This window comes from Dipteris shenzhenensis, chromosome 19, assembly GCF_047967505.1.
Source record: "Dipteris shenzhenensis isolate YYH24624 ecotype China chromosome 19, Dip_SZ_1.0, whole genome shotgun sequence".
Lineage (NCBI taxonomy): Eukaryota > Viridiplantae > Streptophyta > Polypodiopsida > Gleicheniales > Dipteridaceae > Dipteris > Dipteris shenzhenensis.
The window spans coordinates 5078037-5100145 of NC_141614.1; the positions used below are offsets into that span (position 1 = coordinate 5078037).

At 39.5% G+C, this 22109-nt stretch overlaps 1 protein-coding gene and 1 pseudogene across 1 annotated transcript; one reads left to right on the top strand and one right to left on the bottom strand.

The window, feature by feature from the left end:
• Window positions 1-16462: 16462 nt before the first annotated feature.
• LOC147889960 (uncharacterized) lies at window positions 16463-17769 on the bottom strand. Its single transcript, XM_087391039.1, has one exon. The coding sequence runs from the start codon at window positions 17767-17769 to the stop codon at window positions 16468-16470; it is 1302 nt and encodes a 433-aa protein (XP_087247165.1). The 3' UTR covers window positions 16463-16467.
• A 1478-nt stretch (window positions 17770-19247) lies between these two features.
• Window positions 19248-19937, top strand: LOC147889961 (ABC transporter I family member 17 pseudogene; annotated as a pseudogene).
• The last annotated feature ends 2172 nt before the right edge of the window (window positions 19938-22109 follow it).

Consider the following 22109-nt stretch of genomic DNA (forward strand, 5'->3'; position numbering starts at 1 on the left):
GAAAATATAAATAGTATATACATGGTGCATTGCGCCCTTTTAGTAGTGTGAAAGGGGTCATGGTGGCATCCATCTAAGAACATGCATTTCCTACAACCATTGGATTCCAACAAGCTCATGTGCATTACAATTATTTCCCTTGATGCTATCCTACCAAAGATTTCATGGTGAAACATCTCCTACCATTAGTACATTCCAGTAGGCTAATAAAGTGCCCTTGCCACTAGAAGCTTAGTGTTCCACATCCCTTTCACTTGAAAAATGGGTGGCAAAGGGTTCATCCACCCAACCAATACAAGTCATGATGATGAAGCCCAACAAAAGGGGTTTCAAGGGTTAATAAACGCCTTTGCTAGCAAAGGAGTGCTTAGGTGTGCATGTCTCCAAGGAATCTTTGTGAAATCGTGGAAAATTAAGACAACCCTTGTGACCTAAGGGTATTAATCTAAAGTCCTCTCTCTCTCTCTCTCTCTCTCTCTCTCTCTCTCTCTCTCTCTCTCGTGTTTGTGTTCCTTTTATCATAAGTTATAGGTACTATACAAAAGTATAATGCATGTGTAAAATAGTACCCTTTCACTCAAAGATATAGGTAGTATGCAAAACTTTTGTGTGTGTGTGTGTGCACATGCATGCGTATCTGTACGTGACACACACATGCACACGAACACATACACACAAATTTGAGTACGTGATTTGAGCTTAGGACTCATCTTGTTCCAAATAGATCCTATGATAAATACAATAGTAAAGGGTGACTCTTGGAATTGGGTAAGACTCCAAGACTTCAAGACTCACATTGCACATGGTTGAGTACTTCCTTCAAAGGACATATATTTCACCCTTTTTCCAAGAAAGAGTAGTTTGGGTGGTTTTTTTTGGAAGCCATCTTGGAAATGCAAGCTCGATGCTCGGTGGGTTTAGGCTCGAAAGAGGGAAGCCCCTCGTCTTAATAAGCTACTCCCAATACTAAAAAATCTATGAAGCTTAGGTTTAAACAAGGAATAGCAAAACTGGAATCAGCAATAAAAAAGGAATTGGACATGAACAATCCACTTGCACACAATGGGGATCATGCCTTGGTAGATGAGGAACAAAGGATGGAGATACGAGATGTTAAAGAACCCTCTGTAGAACAAAATGGTGGGTACTAATACAACACCCTAGATAAGCAACTAGAGGAGGAACCAAAAGATATTATAAGAACACCATTACCAGAGACCCCAACTAACAAACAAGGTGTACAACAAATAGAGATGATTGTGGGAGCTCAATAGTTTAGACCATCGACATCAGGAGGAATTGTAGAAGTTTTAAAGGAAGAGGCCAACATAGCCATCTCCCAACTTGTAGCTTCTTTTAATATTTTATCCAATTATCATCAACAACAGAAAGGAAAGTTGCAGCATGTGTAGATGCTTATGGAAGAATTGGAGACTGAAAGATAGCTCCATAAAGATTTTAGGGAGGGCCATGAAAGATTTCAAAAGAATATGCATAACAAATGGACAAGACTACAAACAGAGGTAAAAACAATAAAAGGTGACTTGGATGCAAGAGAAGGAAGAGTTGGTGAGGAGCCAAGAAGAATTTCAGAATAAGGCAGAGGAAACCCAATTAGTGTTGGTAGAGCTATAAAACCTAAATGGAGTGATTTGTGAGAAAACATAGAGATTACAGGACTTGTTTACTGCCAAAACCACTATAGTATAGGATGTGCAGCAGTGGCTAACAGAGCTGAAGGGGACCCTAACAGAACAATTAAATCAACTTATGGAGGGCAATGCAAAACTAATGATTAATTATTCAATATTGCAGAAAAGGGTGAGTGCTTTGGGAGCTATAGAAACTCAAATTCAATCAATGATAGATGAGGATACATAGGAAGTAGAGGGCACTTTTAGGAGTGGAATTTTTTTTCAAGAATTGCAGAAGCAACTACATACTTACATGAGAGATATGTGGAATTAGGTAAAAGACAAATTGATGGAAACATTGGTGCATCCTTTGTAGATCACTTTAAAACAAAAGAATCCATTAGAGCCATTATGCTGCAAGAATAATTGGAGGCCTTACAAAAGGAACTATATGAAGAAAAAATGACCAAACAGGTCGTCTTTACCACTTCTGTATCCGAATTAGGAGAATCTGCATTCATAGAGGAGGAGCACAGGAATTCTAAAGAGTGGTAGGTTATAAGTGCTCCCAAAACTATGACCCAAAAGGAACCAAAAGCTATGACTCGAAAGGAACCTGAAGGTATAACTCAAAAGGAGCCATAAGCTATTACTTAGGAGGAGCAACATGTTGCTACATGTGCCTTATTTCAGGTAGCTCAAAAAATAGCTGTTAAAGAGGAAATGGAGGATAAATTTGATTTACAACATTTGCTGCTACATGTTTAAAGGACATTGTTGTGGGTATTTGCCATGTGTTGGAGGTGAAAGGTGACTCCAATTGAGCAATCTAGTTTTGTGACTCCAATTGAGCAGTTAGGTGATACCATAACAATTGCTATTGATATACAAAATATCATGGCTACTCCCATTGTTAATCCTAGTTACACCACAACAAATGATGCTGATATGCAAAATGTTATAGATACCACTGTTGAGCCCATGACCATTGATACTATTGATCCATAGGATCAGTAAATTTATAACTTTCTTCTCAACTGTGTTTTTAAACAGAAGTGACTTGAACATCAGAAACTAAATGTGTTTTTCAACATACCCTACACCCTAGTTCATGTTTTGTATCTATTTTCCTACTTTTAGCTAATTATATAAGTAATAAACACTGGTTTTAGTATCTCTTTTGGAATACTTGTACGCAACTATGTATAGGAATTGCCAGAATCTTGGTATTGCACTAAGATCTTTCAGCAATTAACTGCATAGTCTTGAATTGAGGAGTTGTTGCCTCATGAAGAGAGATTACTTATATTCCACTATAATTTATTGATCTAAACATCATGGTGGGTTCAAGTCCAGGAATTTGTTCCAAATTCCTATCCAATGGGTGTGCCAGTGATATATAGATAGATGCATATACTGATCTAGATAAGTATTTTCCTATTGCCCATGTAGTTATGGTAGCTAGTTTTAGATGGCAAGGGACATATCCCCTCTAATCCATGCATGTGAGTGAGATAGCCATGAGAAGTGAGAGAGAGAGAGAGAGAGAGAGAGAGAGAGAGAGAGAGATGTAATTTGCTGTAAAGCAATCTGATGAATGGATATAATTATAGCCTTTGAGAATTATGTTCACTTGTTTACAATTTTGTTATTCATTATTCCGTGATTCTATAATTATCTATATTGTATTCCAATGGTACTATTTTCTACAATGCGTATTGTTTTGACAATGGTGTTGACATGATGTACTATTGCAAGACATTTATGATCTATTAATTAGATCTCTTCTTTCTAAGAGATGAGATCTTTAGGAATTTCTATCTAGAATACATTTGAGGGTTCCAAATGAACCCCAAAACAAGAAAGGCTACAGGTTGGGAAGGCAACATCCAAATTCCTAGAAGCTGCATCCAAGTATATCAATTGGAAAATAATTATTAAAGATGGTAGTAGCTCCTTAAGGCAATCCTATTTTCCATGGACAATTTCATTGGCAAACATCAAAGTAGAGGAAAAGAGATATTTGATGCATCATTTCAAAGACCATCTTCCCATTAGCTTGTGTGTCCTCAAAACGACACAAGGTTTTGTGAAGGAGATTTCTTGAGAAAAGGACACATTCATGAAGTTACTTGCTAGTGTGATGCAGACCATTGTTTTTCCATCACAGCTTGTGTTGTTATCATTCTTGGACATGACGGAGATGGTAAATCCAAAGGATGTCATTGCAAAGGGATTGATGTGGGATTGAAGGTTTATGGGTGTCATTCATAAAGATGACTTCTCACTTATAGGTGTGATAGAGACATTCTACAATCTGACATTCTTAAGCACAAGGGATGGGTTTGACGGGTGACCACTTGTTGGAAGAAACAAGACATAACGGAAAATAATATTATGGATGAGCCTCAAAGATCAACTTGTTCACCAAGGGAGTTGTGGCCTTATACACTTTGCCTAGCTTAACAACAGTTATCTCACTGGCTAAAACAAAGCAGCAAGCCATAGAAGTTTAGTCCATGTGTAAAATTATTACAACAAATGATCCCCAAACTAGGGCTTAGGCTAGTACCAAGAGGCCTCTGGATGCACGTACCAAAGAATCACCTCTCCAATTAACATAGATGAAGAGGGTGAGCACCAAACTGAACCCTTATGTCCTATAACTGCAATAGTTGACATTGTGACTATCCCAAAGATTTTGTCATTAGAAGGATATGGAACATGAACTTGTAGGCTTGTGATAATATCACTCTTTTTTCTTTTTCTTATAGGCTTGGCACTAGTGCCACAATGGTCTCTATGAGTTTTTAGGGAATGGTAGTACTTTTATGTCCCTATCATGATTTTATGTATTAAATAGGCTTATGACAATTTATAAATAATGAAACTTCTCTTATGTCCCTTTCTTGAATTTTAATGTTGAGACTACACTTAAAGAGATTCAAAATGTACTATAATAAATATTCTTCCAAATTTTGGTTTAACTGTTTTCTATAGATCTTTTGGAACATGGGGAATGGCATAAGTGTCATTCTCCCAATTGGTTTATATAGAAAAGGCATAGTTTGCATTAGTTTTTTCTACAACACTTCTGGGACATGGGGAGATATAGAAAAGTCATTTTTTGCATTCTCCATAACTTTTTAGGAAGTATTCTTCCCAATACACGAGTAATGACACTAGTACAATTCTCCCACTCCCAAGACAATGGGGAGAAAGGAACCATTGATAGTCTTCAACCTTATGGGGAGAATGGCACTAATGTCATTCTCCATAGCCTTGTAGTCCATGATCTTACAAAGAGAATTGCACTAGTGCCATTCTCCCCATAATCTTATTGGGGAAACACTATAACCTTGTGGTGAGAATCGGACTAGTGATATTCTCCCCAATTTATGGAGAATGTCAATAGTGACTTTATTCCTACAAGGCACCATTGGCATTCCCCATGATCTTATAAAGAGAATGCAAGTAGTGCCATTCTTCCCATAACCTTATAAGCAGAATGTCTCTATTACCATTCTCTATGAGGTGATAGAGAGTGTTATCACTATTGGCACTCTTCATAACCTTATAGGAAGAATGGTAGAAATGCAACTTGCTAAGAGGATAGTGGTAGAAATGCAATTATCCAAGAGGAGAATGGTAGTAAATTATGGTCCTTTCTTGATTTTCTTTGCTTTTATAGTTGGACTATGTTGAAGAGATTTTTAAAAATGGCACAATTTCCATACCCTCAAATTCATAGGAATCAATGATGCATGGAAGGAGATGGTGTCTACATGGAAGGAGATGGTGTCTACGTGGAAGGAGATGGAGTCACCAAGTGGAGTGGAAAACATAGCATAAAAAATGGGGACAATCAATGATGAAATGGAGACAACTAGGATAGAGAAAAATATACCACAAAAACTGGGGACAATTGGAAGAAACTCATGAACCCTACATGTTTAAAAGATGTGCATAAGGACATGACATGGGAAACAAGAATAAAACATCTAATTGGTGTTGTAAACATGTATGAAAACATAGCAATTGGCAACTTGGAGGAGTCAGGGGCGAGCAACCATGAGGAAAGCTTGCATCTACATCCACATCAAACATCTTTGGATAGTCCAAGGATGACTATGATATTTGACTTGAATGGCTTGCTATTGAGTCGTTGCTAGTTCAAGTCACCAATACATCCATATTTTATGTATGGCCATAATAGTAGTTATATGGCTATTCATCCTAGGTGCATTGAGTTTCTAAAAATCTTGCTAGAAAGGTTTAATGTAGGTATTTAGTCAACCACAATGGAGCATAATGTCATTGGTAGGAAAGCTATAGAAATATGCAAAGGAGAGCCTCTCTTTCTTTGTGATATGGGCTCAGCAGGGAAGCTACACTTATAGCAAGAGGATGGTAAATAGGCCCAACAAGGTTGGTGTTGAGGCAATGTTCAAACCATTAGCAAAAGTCTCAAAAGCATTTAGATGTGATGCTCAAAGGACAATCCTTCTTGATGACTCTCCATACAAGGTTGCATCAATCCTCCATCAAATTCCATATTTCCTTCTACATTTAATGTACAAGACAAGGAGGATAACATTTTACTAGGAGAATAGAGGCCTTACCTAATGGAACTCAATGATGAAGCTAATGATGTGCACAGCATGATCAAGACTAATCGACATGGACAATTGCCTACAAGGGACATAAGGATTTCAACCTTGTTCAAGAAGTTCTTGATGAATGGACTCAACAAATCATCAATGGCGAAGAATGGAATACAACACAAGAAATATTTCTCTTGCAAGCCAACTAAGAGAGAGGACTATAGGTGATAATTCAAAATCGGAGGGCACATCTTTTGCGTCAAGACGTGGTGGACATGGTCAGGTGTCTGAACTTGATACATCAAGATAAGAATTTTAAGGAATGCTCCACCCCTCTCTGCAATTAATAATATGTCAGCTTCTAAATTGCTATATTCCTAGGGTACAAGGGTTGCATAAATCGACTACAAAATGCATATTTTCCTTGAAGGTACAAGTATCAACTTTTTCTACGTTTTTATCTCAAGTTACTATAATGGTAATTTGGAGCTAATTAAAGCTATCTTTTGTCATGTAGAGAGATATAGAATCAAGTCATGCTTGAGTAGGTACATAGCAAAATGTGATCCACGTGGAACATTGAAGTTCAAGATCAAGTTTGCCAAATTCAATTGAGCAATGCATAGTGCCTTAACATTTGTGAGCACCTCATCTTTCACCTCATCTAGGTCTATTTCACCCACTTCCTTATCAAGTGCGTCCATATGGTCCTTGGCCTTGGTCTCAAAGCCTTTAATAATCTCCTAGAGTGCTCTTTCCCCCAAGTGACTATGCAGCTTTATCTTCTAGATTGGGTAATTTCTCGAATCTAACATTTCCTTCTCTCAAAAGTTGAGTTAGAGATGTGCATACAAGATGCCATGGCTGCCTCTTTGGATGCTCTTAAATCTTTGTTAAACATGTGCCCATGCATCCACTACAAGCCTTCACTTGATTTGAAGCATGCTTGACTAAAATTGAATCAATCTCCTCTCTTTGAGACTCTCTCTTTGAGAGGGAGCCTCTACCTTAGATTGCAAAGAAGTAGATATGTGGAAGAGGTTACCTAGGATTTACCAAATATTTTCTCTCCCTTGAGAAGACTATCTTGGATTTACCCAAGAATTTGCCTCCATTGTCTTTGATCCATGTTTAAAAATGCAAGTCTAAACATGTGCTCAACACAATGTCTCTAGTCTCGACACCATGTAGAGGACCAATGACCTTGCATCACCAACTGTGACACAAATCACTTTAATGCAAAATGTATACTAGGATACTACAAAAATGAAGAAATTTTTTTAGAAATAGGAGAGATCAAAACACCGAGATGTACAACCAATACTATATATATATATATATATATATATACGAAATGTGTGTGTGTGTGTGTGTTGCATGCGTGCGTGCATGTGTATCTCTCTCTCTCTCTCTCATATATATATATACATATATATATATATATGTATATGTATGTATGTATGTATGTATGTATGTATGCATGCATGCATGCATGCATGTATGTATGTATGTATATAGTGTCACGACAAGCTACTACCAAAGAATAATGATTAGGCACAAGAGAAAAAGGTGGTAGAAGGTGAAGGAAAGTACAAGGAGTAGGAGACTGGCTACAGTGATGGCAGATTGAAAGTTGTATGTGATGAAGACCCCAATATCTAGAGACAGATAAGATGGGCAATCAATAAGAAATAGGTCCAACAATTGCACAAGATGAGCTAGAAACATAAGGTAAAAGCAAGAAGAACATGACTTGAGTGAGGACGTTGGCCATGATGAAGGAATTCATAGAGATAATGAGGCTAAGTATGAGGCATGAAGTTAAGTGGGGGAGTGTAGATAAAGGCTTCTAAGGTGAAAGACAATAGATGATGTAGCACAATGACTCACAGTTCAAAGAAAAGGTGGTGGTGGTGGTGGTGGATAATAAAAAAGGAGGTCCGGGGGGGGGGGGGGGGGGCGGGGGGGGTGGGGTGTGGATTGTGAGGGGATTAGTTAATGAGTGTGAGAGGGATAAAAAATGGGGGTTAGTGTAAGAAACATGTATGAGCAAGTGTAAGAGTGATAAATCAAATGTTTTAATAAATCTAGAGGGAAATGGGGAGGGGGGGGGGTCTGGGTGGGATCTAGATTGTGGGGTATTAGTTAATAGGGCTTGGATAGGGTTGTGAGTGTGAGAGGTAAAAAAGAGAGCAAAATGAGGTTTAAGTGTAAAAGTTCATGTAAGAGAGATTAAGAGTGATAAATCAAAGGTTAAATGTTTTAATAAACCTAAAAGAAGGGGGGTTGCTGTGGTTGTAGATCACTAATAAGTGTAAGTAGGTATGGGATGGGAGTGTGTGTGTGTGTGCACGCGTGCATGTGCACATGTGTGTGTGTGTGCAGGGGGGGTCGATGATTTTGTAATGGAATTGCAAAATCCACTCATGTATAGAGTTGCCAAGAGGGGGGCATTTTTAAAAACTTATAAGAGTAAATATATCGGAGATAAGGGATGAATGAGTGTGTGTGTGTGTGTGTTCATGCGTGTGTGTGTGGGGGGTTTGTTGGCTCATATGAGACAACAAGGCAGAGATAATGGATTTATGTGTGTGTGCACACGCGTGCATGTGTGTGTGCGTGCGCATGCATGCACACATATGTGTGAGTGCATGTGGGTGTGCACATGCACATGCATTTGTGTGTGCATGTGTGTGTGCCTGTTCGTGCATGTGCGTGTGTGTGCACCCCTGCAAGAGATTCAAGCAAGTGTAAGGGATATACAAACATGAGCTGGTGAACTAGATTACATTAAAAATATATGATTTCATGAAACTTAAAACATACATGATTTCATCATTTTGTTAAAACAATACAGGATTTCATAAGAGTGAGTTTCCATGTCGTTAAAATTTTTACCTTGGATGCCTAAAAGGGGCCTAGAGTTGCTTAATTAGATGTAAAAGTAGCCTCCAAAAATGGATTTTTTGTCATCAATCAACAAAATTCTACGATGACATTATGGACACATTTGCTCTACCTCACCATTGTGACTAGGTCTATTCTGTTATGCTCTCTTTTTTTTTACGAAATTTACTTTTTTTTAAAAATAGATAGTATTGTGTCATGACAAATTAGTAGTGCATTTGTTAAAATAAGCTTTTTCTTTAAAAGGAAAACAATAATTTTCTTTAAGCTTATATTCCAATACTGGATCAGTTGGGGGCCAAGTGGTGATATGTGATTAAGTTGTAGCTAGGAAGTAACATGTCATGTGAAGCTTGAGGAACATATGGAAACAATTTAAATAGATGAGATGAAAGCAACCACTATGAATTCTCCTCCTATATATCATGAATTAGTGTAAGCTCCACATATAATAATAGTTTAAGCTAAATCATTAGATTATTACTTAGAACTAGATGAAGGGATTTAACTTTTTACATAGAGGATAATATATAAAAAACTCAACATAATATAAACGTAAATGCAATGATGAATTAATTTAAAGGCTATCTAATGAAGCTCAAAATCAATTCTCCTCCTATCTCCTTCGACACTTCTATACCTACCAACATGCTTGAAGAGAAAGAAGCGGCGCAAAGTGCCATGCATGCCCAAGCATAGAAAAGTGCCACCCCTACTGAATTGAAGAAAGCTTTGCCAAGCCTACCTTCATACAAAAGACTAGTGTCTCACATGGACCCAGTTAGTGTATCGGCTAAAGTGTGCAATGAAATCATTTTGAGGGAGCAATTCATGCAGACTCTTCAGAGACCAATCAAAGAAGCACAAGGGAAGGCCCAGAAACGATGACGCCCATTCCATACCTTTACATTCCAGGCACAGTGGTCATCAAGGTGGTATCCCACGTGGTTCTAAAGGATGAAGCTAACTGAAATACCTTCTAGATTAGTTGACAGACTCTTCTATCTCAGTATGGTTTCCCCTTGTGTAAGGGAAGGAGTTGTTTTGTTGTTTTTATTAATGTAAAAAACTTATATATCTTTTGAACTTATAATCTAAACCCCCATTCTCTAAAAAAAAAATAAGAAAAATTAATGCTTTACATGACTAAGCTACACTATCATGCTCACCTCCAAACACTTTATTGATGGCCCATGGTTTGTATCACATTTTAACTCCTTTTATATGCATCTATAATCCTCATGATATCTCTCCCACCCTCCCCCCATCATTCCCCCTTCCTATTTGAAGCTTTTTCTTTGGATCTCCAAATGACTTTCATAGATACTTTTCATGCTCTTGTTCTAAGGTGTTTTTGATGCCACCATGGCATTTGATGCTATTGTGTTGTTATAATACCTCCAAACACTTTGTTTTTTTAATCCCCTTTATCTTACAATCACCTTACTTTGCACTTGTAGGAGACATTAACACTAGTTTGGAATAAAATTTTAAAAAATAATGTAAGAAAAATGTGTGGGGGTTAAAGGTCAGTCTGCCTTTACCCCGGTTATGTACAATACTCAAACACATATATAAATGAATGAAAAAGAAGATTAGGGTGGTTCTGCACCCACCAAAACTTGTGTGGCTCTCTATCTCTCTCTCTCCTTCTTCTATTCTTGCTTCCGTTGAGAGCACTCTCAACTGGTATCAGAGCCCGGGTGATCTAGCTGAGCGTGCGTGAATGCTTGGAAGCTCAGCAGCTCTGTGGGAGGAAGGAGAAGCTTTGTGGGAAGCTTTGTGGGTGACTTTACTTGCATCCGAGTGTGCAGAGACCTTGGAGGAACCTTTGGAAAAGTTACTTTGGCTTTGCGAAGTGGTTTTGAGAGCCTGTTAAGAGTTTTTTAAAGAAAAAGTCGTTTTTTGAGCTTTTCCCTGTTCCGTTCGATGACAGAGACTCCGTATTGACTTGTAGAGGCAACTATTGCTTGCTTTTGGTGTCCACATTACTTCAGGAGCCTGGAAACACCTTTATTCTTGAATCCGAGATCATTTCATTGGATTTCTGACTCACTGTGTCAGTTTCTGCATTTTTTGCCCGGGTGTTGAAACTCAAGTTTGGAGCAACCATTTGCAGATCTGTCAGTTCCGGTGGACTCAGGAGGTCCTAAAACTTCTATGTTGCTCATCATTCGCACTCCGGTGGAGTTTACAGATAGCTCTGTTTCCAAAAACGTTTTTCAGTCCGTGTGTTGGACCCAGTGATTGAGACCACGGTTTCCAAAACCGTCTGTCCCATTGCGTTCCGGACGCCCAAAAACCCCTACTTGTCAATCCTTGCGCGATTCGGTGGAGGATTTTCAGAGTTATAGATCTCTGTGTATTCGATTTCGTCTCTCTGTTATGCATTTTTCATTCTAAGGTTTTGAAACCTTAGATTTATGCCACATGGCAGTGGATAAGTGTTGACTCCCATTTCTCACTCATCGGTTGGGATTTTGGAGTTCTAGTAGAAGAGAGATATTTGCAGATTTTCTTGTTGAGTCCGATTATGCAATGGCACCCATGTTTTGAGGCATCTCAGGTTCTATTTTTAGTAGCAGTCATTACCGTGGGACCATGATTTCCTGAGCATACCTTATGCAGATCACTCTAGTTGCAGTTTGAGCATTGTGCGCCCATTTGTGGTATGCATTGGGTTGCAGTGGATGATTTATAGGCCATTTGGGTGCATTACGGTCCTTATTGGATGCGCTGATAGACCCAAATTGCCTTGTGGGATGCTATTTTTTATGGACGCTTTGCACATGGATGCTATTTTAAGTTGAGGGACAGCTTTGACACATTGCAGGTGATGCACTGATAGTGCTATGCTCTCTTGGATGAGATATTATTGATGCATATGCCAGTGGATGGTGTTTATGCTTGAGTCATTTGGCACTTATTGGCATTTTCTTTTGGGCCAGATTTGCTCATATGGATGCATAGGATATGCACATGAGTCAAATGCATCTTTTGATGCTTTGAGCTTTAATTTTGGTGATATTTCACTCTATTGTGGCATACACATGTGGGTGCACCTAGTATTTGGTGTGATTCTCTCTTACAGGCACTAGCATTTGGGATTTTGTTTCATTTGCATCATGGCATCCTCTTCCACATCTGAAAAGGAGTTTTTCAGCATTAAAAAGTTTGATGGGATAAACTTTTCTTTGTGGAAAGAACAAATAAGGGATGTGCTTATTCAAAAGAAGCAGATTAAACCCTTGGCAGGGATTGAAGCTAAGCCTGCCAATATGTCTGAGGATGATTGGAATGAGTTGGATGCATTAGCAAAGTCTACTATTAGACTTCATCTTGCCAAGTCAGTTTATTTCACAGTAGTAAATGAGCAGACTACGGAAGATTTGTGGAAGAAACTGTGTGCCACTTATGAGAACTGTACCCTCACAAACAAGTCTAGGAGTAGATCAAAATACCATTCCATACCCAAAGGGATAGTTCTAAAATCAATATATGGTCATGCCTTGGCCATCGGCTTGATATGTTTAGCTCGAACACCCCCAAAACATGTGAAGAATGAATCTCACGGTGCCATTGGCTCTGTTATATTCAAGATTGTCATGTTTAAGTCACCTACACAATGTGACATTTCTAGCCTTGCAAGCCTCCTCACCCCCTCCCTAGGTCAATTACTAGCCAATCATTTGAATCTTCCACTCCACTAGTGTTCTCACTGGACCATTGCCCTTGATGCAAACCCTTTCCTACTACCATCTTCTTCTAGAATAGATAGGAGATGCCTCTACATGTCTCTTTTTCACTTCAAAAAGTGCATGTTTAGTTTGCACCAAAAGCATTAGTTCACAAGGTGAGACTTGCATTACTTTTACAATATCGTCCATTGTAGTTATCATCAAATCTTCTTGCCTTCTATGCATAGCCACTTTCTTTCTTTCATAAGCACTAGCCAAACTTCAAAGCCCTTTTGTATCGCAGTATTGCACTTCCTTGGGCATCCACAACCCTCATTGGCGACCCTTGCCAAGCAACAAACCTGAAGCCCTAGTGTAAAGCAGAATTGCATTTTCTTGGCATTTACCCCCATTCTTTGCGATCCTTACTGAGAGTTGGATGCTTGCTTCATAGCATTCGTCATCCTCCAAATGAGGGGTGTTGAGCTCTAAGTGTAGTTGGTACAACATAGCTAAAAGTCCATTTAGAAGGTAAGTGATCCAAAGGGTAGCCGATGAAGGAGCTCAACCCTCATAGGGAGTAAGTAGAGTAGGACTTAGTGTTGCTCTAACCTTGTTGTCCAATGGTTGCAAGATTGAGTTAGAGGCAATCACTCCAATCTATCAATAAACTTATATCATGGTCTTCCCAAAGTTGCATGGTTTGCCCCACCTTCCCTAAATAGGTCCCTAAGTTAATCGAATAGAAATCAATCCATAAGTATTTCCCCAAGAGGGAGACTTCTAGAGCATCTCTTAGGCATCCCAACTCCATTCTTTGCGACTCTTATGGAGAGCTGGAATTGCTTCGGTCCATCCTTCATCCTACCATATTGAATAGTATCATGAAAAGGCAAGAATGGGAAGGAATGGATTCTTTTGTATTCTATAGAAAAGAGGAGGCTATTTTATGATAAAAGGGCAATATTTATATGAATACATGGGTTGGGGGCTAGAGGAGATTGTGCAACGATGATGGGGATAGACGTCCTAAAGGAGATGCGATATTAGCAATAGTAGCAACCTCATGAAGGGAGGGGGGAAACAATGTTTCTTGTTTCTATAAAGAAGATGGTGTTGTTTCCCTACATCAAATGTGATATCTATTTAAAGACAATTGAGCATATTCATAGAAATTTATTGACATATTGAATGCATCTCTTCTAGGTCATGATTATTAGATACTAAAGAAAACGCATGTAAGTTTTCTCAATCACAATTATACCTCCATCATGTCTGATTCCATGAAAAATTAAGAATCAAATCTTGATCTTACTTGTTAATGCCAAAAAGGAATAAAAGGGCATCTGATGTAATGATGATGTATTATTTCCCCCTCTTGACAATAATTTCCATGAATTTCGAGGAGATTATGCGTCACGTGGATTAATATGGTCAAGGAAATTGTCTAGTAAAATTTTTCATAAGAGAATAATTTCCCCCAAAACATTCTGTATTTTTCGTCCTTACTAAAAAGCATGGTGTAACCATGATGTACAGTTGTTTTCCATGCGAGTAATTTTCTCATAATGTAGATTGAGCATGGCTAAGGAGAAAATCATAACATTTTGAGAGTGCTCTCAATGGAAGCAAGAACAGAAGAAGGAGAGAGAGAGATAGAGAGCCACACAAGTTTTGGTGGGTGCAGAACCATCCTAATCTTCTTTTTCATTCATTTATATATGTGTTTGAGTATTGTACATAACCGAGGTAAAGGCACACTGACCTTTAACCCCCATAACCTCCCACTTAAAAGACAATGTGCCTTTAAGGGAGAACAACCAGTGAGCATACTATCTAATGCCCATCAATACACGACAATACTCAAACCGCTGACTAGGTAGACTCTTCATCAGCATATCTACAGGGTTATCGTCTGTATGAACCTTGACAAGCTCTATGCGCTTGTCCTCAAGTACCTCCCTGATGAAATGGTACCTGACCTCAATGTGTTTGGTCTTTGCATGAAAGACCGGATTCCGTGCTAGTTGAATAGCACTCATGGAATCACTATGCAATGTCGGTAGATCTATATGAATTCCCAAATCTCCCACTAGCCGATCAAGCCATATAGCCTCCTTGCAACCCTCTATGGCTGCAACAACATAGTCAGCCTCTGTGGTAGACAAAGCAACGCACTTCTGTGCGGGAGACATCCACGACACTGCACCACCTGCAAAGGTGAACACATAACCAGAAGTGGATCTCCTACTATCCACATGCCCTGCATAGTCTGAATCTGTGTACCCAAGTACACGCATGTCTCCTTTACCAAAGCAAATACACATCTCCTTGGTATCCTTCATGTACCTCATAATGCACTTAACTGCCTCCCAATGCCTCTTTCTTGGATTAGCCATATACCGGCTAACAACTCCCACTGCAAATGCAATGTCTGGTCTAGTAGCTATCATAGCATACATAAGACTCCCAACTACTGATGCATAAGGAACCTTGGCCATCATGGCCTTTTCCTCATCTGATTTGGAACTATCTGTATGACTCAGTTTCACATATGGAGGCAATGGAGTACTCACTACCTTCCCCCCCTCCATATTGAAACGTTGCAATACTTTTGTAACATACTCTTTTTGTGAAAGCCAAAGGAGTTTCCTACTCCGATCACGCGTGATGCGCATACCAAGAATATGACCTGCAAATCCCAAATCCTTCATATCAAAGGCCTCATGCAACTTGGCCTTTAATGCATCTAGCTGATAAGTATTCTTGCTAGCCAAGAGCATATCATCCACATATAGTGCCAGGATTATCAGGCTACTATCCTTAGCCCTTTTAATGTAGAGGCAGTGATCAATTTCACTCCTTCTTTACTGACAGCTGTACGGAAGGTATCCCATGAGGATGGCAATGAACATAAGAGAAATATTGCCTTAGTCTCCGCATCAAAATTCATTTTCTGAGCCTGAAGCTAGCTGAAAATAATATTGAATTCATTCAAGTGAGAAGCAATGGAGACCCCTTCCTTCATTTGCAGCTCAAACAACCTCTTCATGAGGTAAACTTTATTAGAGGCAGTTTCAAAGGAGCGTATGCACATACATGCTAAGAAAGTACTTATCTGTTTCGTGTCACAATCGTATGTAACTTCTTTCATTTGACGATCTTAGGGACCAAGTAGATTGAGACAGTCTACAAATTATGTATTGACCTGCAGAAATAAAAAAATATGACAGAGATCGGAAGCAGAATTCTGAATTCCTGATATCGCTTGTAACTATAAGGTAATTAATTAAACGTAGCCAGAAAGTATCTCTCAGACAATTCACCATATGAAGAAGCCTTGTGTCAGTTGAGATATGTAGCTTTACAAGCAAACGTTAGAGCTCTCTCAATGCACAATCACGACGGCCTGACCAGCAAGTGGTATTTGCATACATTCGAGTCAAGATTATGAATTTGCTGTAAATCCTGGGCACTAAGACGTTAACTTGAAATTACTTGGAGCAGTGAGGCACGTCCTTCAAGCAAGGATATCCAATATCAAAGCATCAGATACAGTCCTCGTTCTCAGAGGAAGAGACAAGCCCAGAAAATGATCATTTGCAAAATTCACGAAGCCATTTTGAAACTGCTGCTCACAATCTCCTATAAAACCTCAGTTCCAGGTTGCGGGGAGCTGCAGGCCCTAGAATCTTGGACGGTTTTTAGAAATGGGTTTTGATACTTGGTTGAAATGCCATATACCTTTGCAGCAGTGAGGAACCGATCGATACGATCTTGAGCAACCTCCTTTACCCGAGAGAGTAGGATTAGTGATTCGTCCACTTCTCCTTTTTTATCCTGCGCGCAGGTATACACAAGTGCTGCGCTGTATCCTTCATCTGCACTACCTTCCAGGCCGATAATCCAATACGGTCCTGAGAAGCCTTGCATTGACACGACAAGCTTTCCAGAGGAGCTGTAGTTTTGGACAGCTTGTCCGACCACAGATATCCATTCTTCCGTAGGCTTAGACTGATCGGCCAGGATGGAGGCACAAGCTGCACCCATTGCAATCAGCTCTAACTCTGTTTCCGTCAGCCTTTCCATAATGCTTCCTAATTCCTTGTCTATTGAATCAGCAGCCTGTAGCAGCTTTGCTACAGCCTCTGTAGATTTTTCTTGTAGCACTAAGGACCTGGCTACACCTAGAATTGTGCCCTTCGCGATGCCAATGTCCGCGAGCGACTGTGTGATGGCACATTGCTGTGACAAGGCCAGTCTTATCGATTTATTTATGCTTTCAACGTTGGCTTCCCGCTTCCCAATCGATTGGCTCACTTTGCCGTTGGCCTGTTGAATCTCTGTCACATTACCAGCGAGAGCACCAAATCCGGACTCCATCATCTGCAGAGAGGAGGATATCTTCACGATGGCTTCACTTAGGAGGGAGGCATTGCCTGGATGAGCAGCGGAGATCTCTACGACAACCCTAGAAATCTGGTACAGTGCCTCTCTGATAGGGCTCTCGGATGCAAGAAGAGTACATACTTTCCTTGCATTTGCGCATACCTCTGTTGCTGCAGTCGAAAGCCGCGTAACACCCAGTGTAGCTACTCCACCCAACGTAGGAAATCCACTGTTGACAACCGTGATCTTGGCACCTTGTCCGGGAATTCGTGGAGTCGCAAGGCTATAATTGGCTTGGTAGCACACAAGGCCAGCCTCGTTTTGCAGCTTGAGCCGTGCAGTGCTTCCGATTTCATACCATTTGCCAAGGTACTTCTCAACGACGATACTATCATACGTGGGAGGATCCGGGCAAGTCCTCTTACTGCTGGCTTCTGAGCAAAAGTATGCAGGAGCGTAAAGGAAAGGTAGGAGCTGAGTGGTGCTAGAATGGACACTTCGTATGAGAAGAAGCAACAAAATGGGAAATGGGCAATGGTGTGCAGAGCGGTTGATCATGATTTTTGTGTGTAGAAAGACATAATGGGGTAGACGTTTTTGAGCGAAGAGGCTTGAAGGGTAACAGAAAACGGACATGCAGAGACGAGAGAGGGGCGGGTGGCGGCGGCAAGAGTCAAGAAGCGTGTGGGCTCGAAACGGCGTTCATGCAGAGACCGAGAGAGATGCTCCAACTTCAAGAAAAGCAACAAAAAACTTCCCAATTATTAGAGGCAGACATGAAATAAATTAGTGCCTTGTGTTGAACCATCTGTCATAATAATTCTAATTTTCTTAATGGCAAGAAATGTCTATCGTCGCCATAGTGCCTTCTAGACTTTCCAATGTCAAAACGTTTCCATCTCCTTTTATCTCCATCAATGGATGTAGATCCTTCTAATTTATTCTATTTTTTCTTTTCTTAGATGCCCCATTACGTTCGCATCTCTACAAAATGCTTGGTTTTGGTGGTGATCTATTTGCTTGATGCTCGTCTATTCCTCGGGTGGCTTTCTTCCCCAATATCACCGATTCTTCCATTGCATGTTTTGATTGTTTCAACGAGAGTGCTTCCCATGACCCCATTGTGGCAGTATGCCCTCATCCACAACTTTGAGTTTCTGAGGCTCTGATTCGAAGGATCCCCTAGTCTTCTCCGACAAAAGCTGCTTTGGGAGCCTGTTATCGCATTCTCAATGTTTGCTGCTGTGAATCAAACTCCCTCCTTCAACAAACCACTAGGCATGCTACCCTCGTCCATAACTTTGGGTTACTTTGGGGGATCCCTTAGTCTTCTCCGACACAGGCTGCTCCAGGAGCTCGTTATCGCGTTCATGATGTTTGCTATACTGGGAATCAAACTCCCTCCTTCAACCCACCGCTAGGCATGTTGGTGATTGCCTTCCCTCCCAAATAACTTACATATGCATCGCTTAACCGTTGCCTATTATCATTGCTCTCCTCCCTATTGGCCCTTCTTTCTATCAATTGCAAGAGAGAATAGCATGGCTCCGCCTTGCTCTCTGCACCACCAACCTAACAATGCATGTTAGCATCATCTGCTTGAAGCATACGATGGCCTTGCAATCAATTATTAGGTGCGCACATATGTTCGCTTGGTATGCTTTCCCAAACCGATTTTGAGTGGCTTCACGTCTTTTCCTTCACGTACTACCTTTTCCTCATGTTCTTTGGTAGATTTTGGCATTTGATTGTGATAAAATATTGACACTGGTCACAAATGTCGAATCAAGGGCAACATTCTAGCACAATCTCTCAAACAAAGCCTCGAAATGAGCTAGTCACATAGCACGATGAAAATTATAACTTTCTTGCAATTGACCTAATTGTTCGTCTAAGTTTACATGTCAATTGGCCACTTTACCACTTTTTCTATTCTCCATGTGCACATATTCCTTGCAAAGATTCGTTCGCTTGGCATTTCTCATGGAGGACGTGCATTTTCATTGTATGTACAACAGCTTTCCTTGGCAACGAATATGTCCATTAATGGTGAAGATGAGTATGGTGAGCATGAGCATGAACTCCAAATTCCGTTAGACACAAGTTTTACAAAAATCAACGTAAAGGATTTAAAGAGATATTTAGATGCTAGAGCCTTGATATTGTTCAGAGTATCACTGGATATCCATGCACGGACAATTGTAGGGATTATTGGTCCTAGTGGTATTGGCAAATCCACCTTGCTCAGCCTTCAATTGGCTTTGGGAGCCACATGCGGATTCTATATTTGTTGATGGAGAAGACATAATGAAGCTTAACATTCTTTCCATGTGTCACTGAATAGGGATGCTCTTCTAGTTGCCAACTCTATTTGATGGTGGAGGAATTGTTTATGAGAGTTTGTTTCCCTTTCATTTACACAGGGATGTGATATGCGTATTGCTTCATCCTTTTATGATGTAACTAAAATGTGTATTTCAATTTCATGGTTTCCTTTATTTTTTGGAACAGGAACCATGGCAGACAATGTAAATTATGGACCCAATCTTAAAAAGGAGAAGATTTCTGACTTTAAAATTGCTGAGTTGCTCATACTAGCAGATTTGGATCCATTCTTTGCAACAAAAGCAGTAATTGGACTTTCAATAGGTCAAGTATAAAGAGTGATGTTGGCAAGAATTCTGGCAAATGGTCCTGAGGTATCCACTATACTACCATATGTATAAGTATATGTAAATGTATATGTATATGTATACACCACACACACACACACACACATATTTATAGTTTATTATTTTAGAAAATATTTATAAATTAATATAAAATATATATTTATTCTCTCTATGTCTCTCTATGTATGTATGTATGTATGTATGCATGTATATATATGTATATATACATACACACACATACATACATATATATATATATACATTTATATATGTATGTATATACCTCTCTCTCTCTCTCTTGATGGCAGCTTGAAAGGTGTAGCGTCTTGATGGCGGCTGGTGTGGGTAGTGATGACCTGTGTCGGTCCATGTGTTGTGATCTGTCCAGGGATTTGAGGCGTTTACTCGGGCCTATGTGGGTGATCACCATTATTAGTCTGATCTAGCCTATTCAAGGGTGATCAGAGTTTGTTAGTTGGTTAGGTCTGCTCACAGGGTTAGGCCCACGGGGGGTGTTGGCAATATGGGCCTTGGTGTGTGGTCCAAACCCCACTCGCGGTACCCTTGGTAATATGAATGATTGGAGAGGTATTGGAGCCCCTTGATGTGCAGGTGACACCCCTTCCTCCCTTTTTTTCAAACCCTGGCTCCTTTGTTATTCCCACCTTACCCCACCCCCCCCTCCCTCTTCCCCCATCATTCTGTACTTAACTCTCCTAATTTAACTTCTTAAAACTTCATTTCCACTTCCTAGTCCTTTATATTTTTTCCCTTCTCCAAATTCAATTTTTTAATTTGAATTTTTGCTTTCATTAAACTCCCCTTACTTTCATTTTTATTTTTTTTCCTTATCACTTATTTTCTTATTCGTTTTACTGTTCAATTTTATTTTTCTATTTTTGAATTAATTTTAACTCCTATTAAATTCCCTTTTTTCCAAATTTCCCATTTCCCCCTAATTTTTCCTATTGTCCTAATCTTTAATCTCTTCCTAATTTCCTAGCTTTTTTCTAAATATTTTCTTTTTTCCTTTAATTTTTTCTTATTCTAGCCTAATTTTCTTTTTAATTTGGTCCTAACCAGAACCCCCTTCCCCCCCTTTTTTTCCCTTTTCCCCTTTTTATTTTTAATTTTTTCTTAAATTTTCTAGCTTTTCCTTGCTCTTCATACCCTCCTAGTCTCTCTCAAGTCACACCTTACCTCCCTATCCACTTGTGCCTGTGCTTTTACCTCCTGCTCGTGCTTCAGGCCCTCATGCGAGAAACCATTTTATGTACTCCACCAGCAGCTTCTAGACTCTTCTCGCCTCTTTGCATCCGAGCCACGGGCATCACCATGTATGTACTCACAGCATTGCCCTATAGAGTGTACCGCTCCTCGACTTTCATCTCTGATGCCGTCACACGCTCAAAACTCGACTTCATCATTATCTCATTTGTCGTGCCTGCAATTTTCCACATTACCTCGTCTGCTACTCCTTGAGCTGACACCCACGATTGTCGATTTCTTGGAACCAGGTTCCTTTTTTTAGTCTTTTCTTTAGAGTATTTACTAACCCACCCCCCTCTCTCTCTCTTAGTTCTAAATTCTTGTTTTTTACATTATTACTGTCTAACAAATTTCATATATATTCCTTTATAATTTTTTTAAAATTTCTTTCTATATATAAATACTTTTACCCTATGTTTTCCCTCCCTCTCTATAAATCTCTCTATACTTTCCCTCCTCTATAGATCTATCCAGATTTATTTTCCCCTTCTCTATATGTCTCTATAGATATATAATCCCTACCCCCGCACCCCACCCACACTTAATTTTCCCTTCATCTCTATTAACCTTTTTTCCTCCTCTTTTCTTGCTTTTCACATTTTTAGATGTAAAACGTAAGTTTCCATAAACCCTTCATCCTAACCCTACTTAAATCCTCTTCCTAACCTTATCTTATTTATTTATGATTCTAGGACAACCCCCCCCTAATTCCCCATTTTATCCACCAACCTTTTTTCCTCTTACTAATCCTAATACTTCATTTTCACTTTTCATTTTCCCTAGTTCTCTCACTTAATTTTCCTCCTCTCCTAATTTAAGTAAAGATTTATTTTTTCTATCCTTCTCCCACCCTCCATTTATTTTTGTTTACACCTTCCCCTCGCCTTTGTATGAAACTCAAGCTTGGTTCACTTCATTCCACAATTTACAAACACGTCTTGTTGCACTTTTTATACT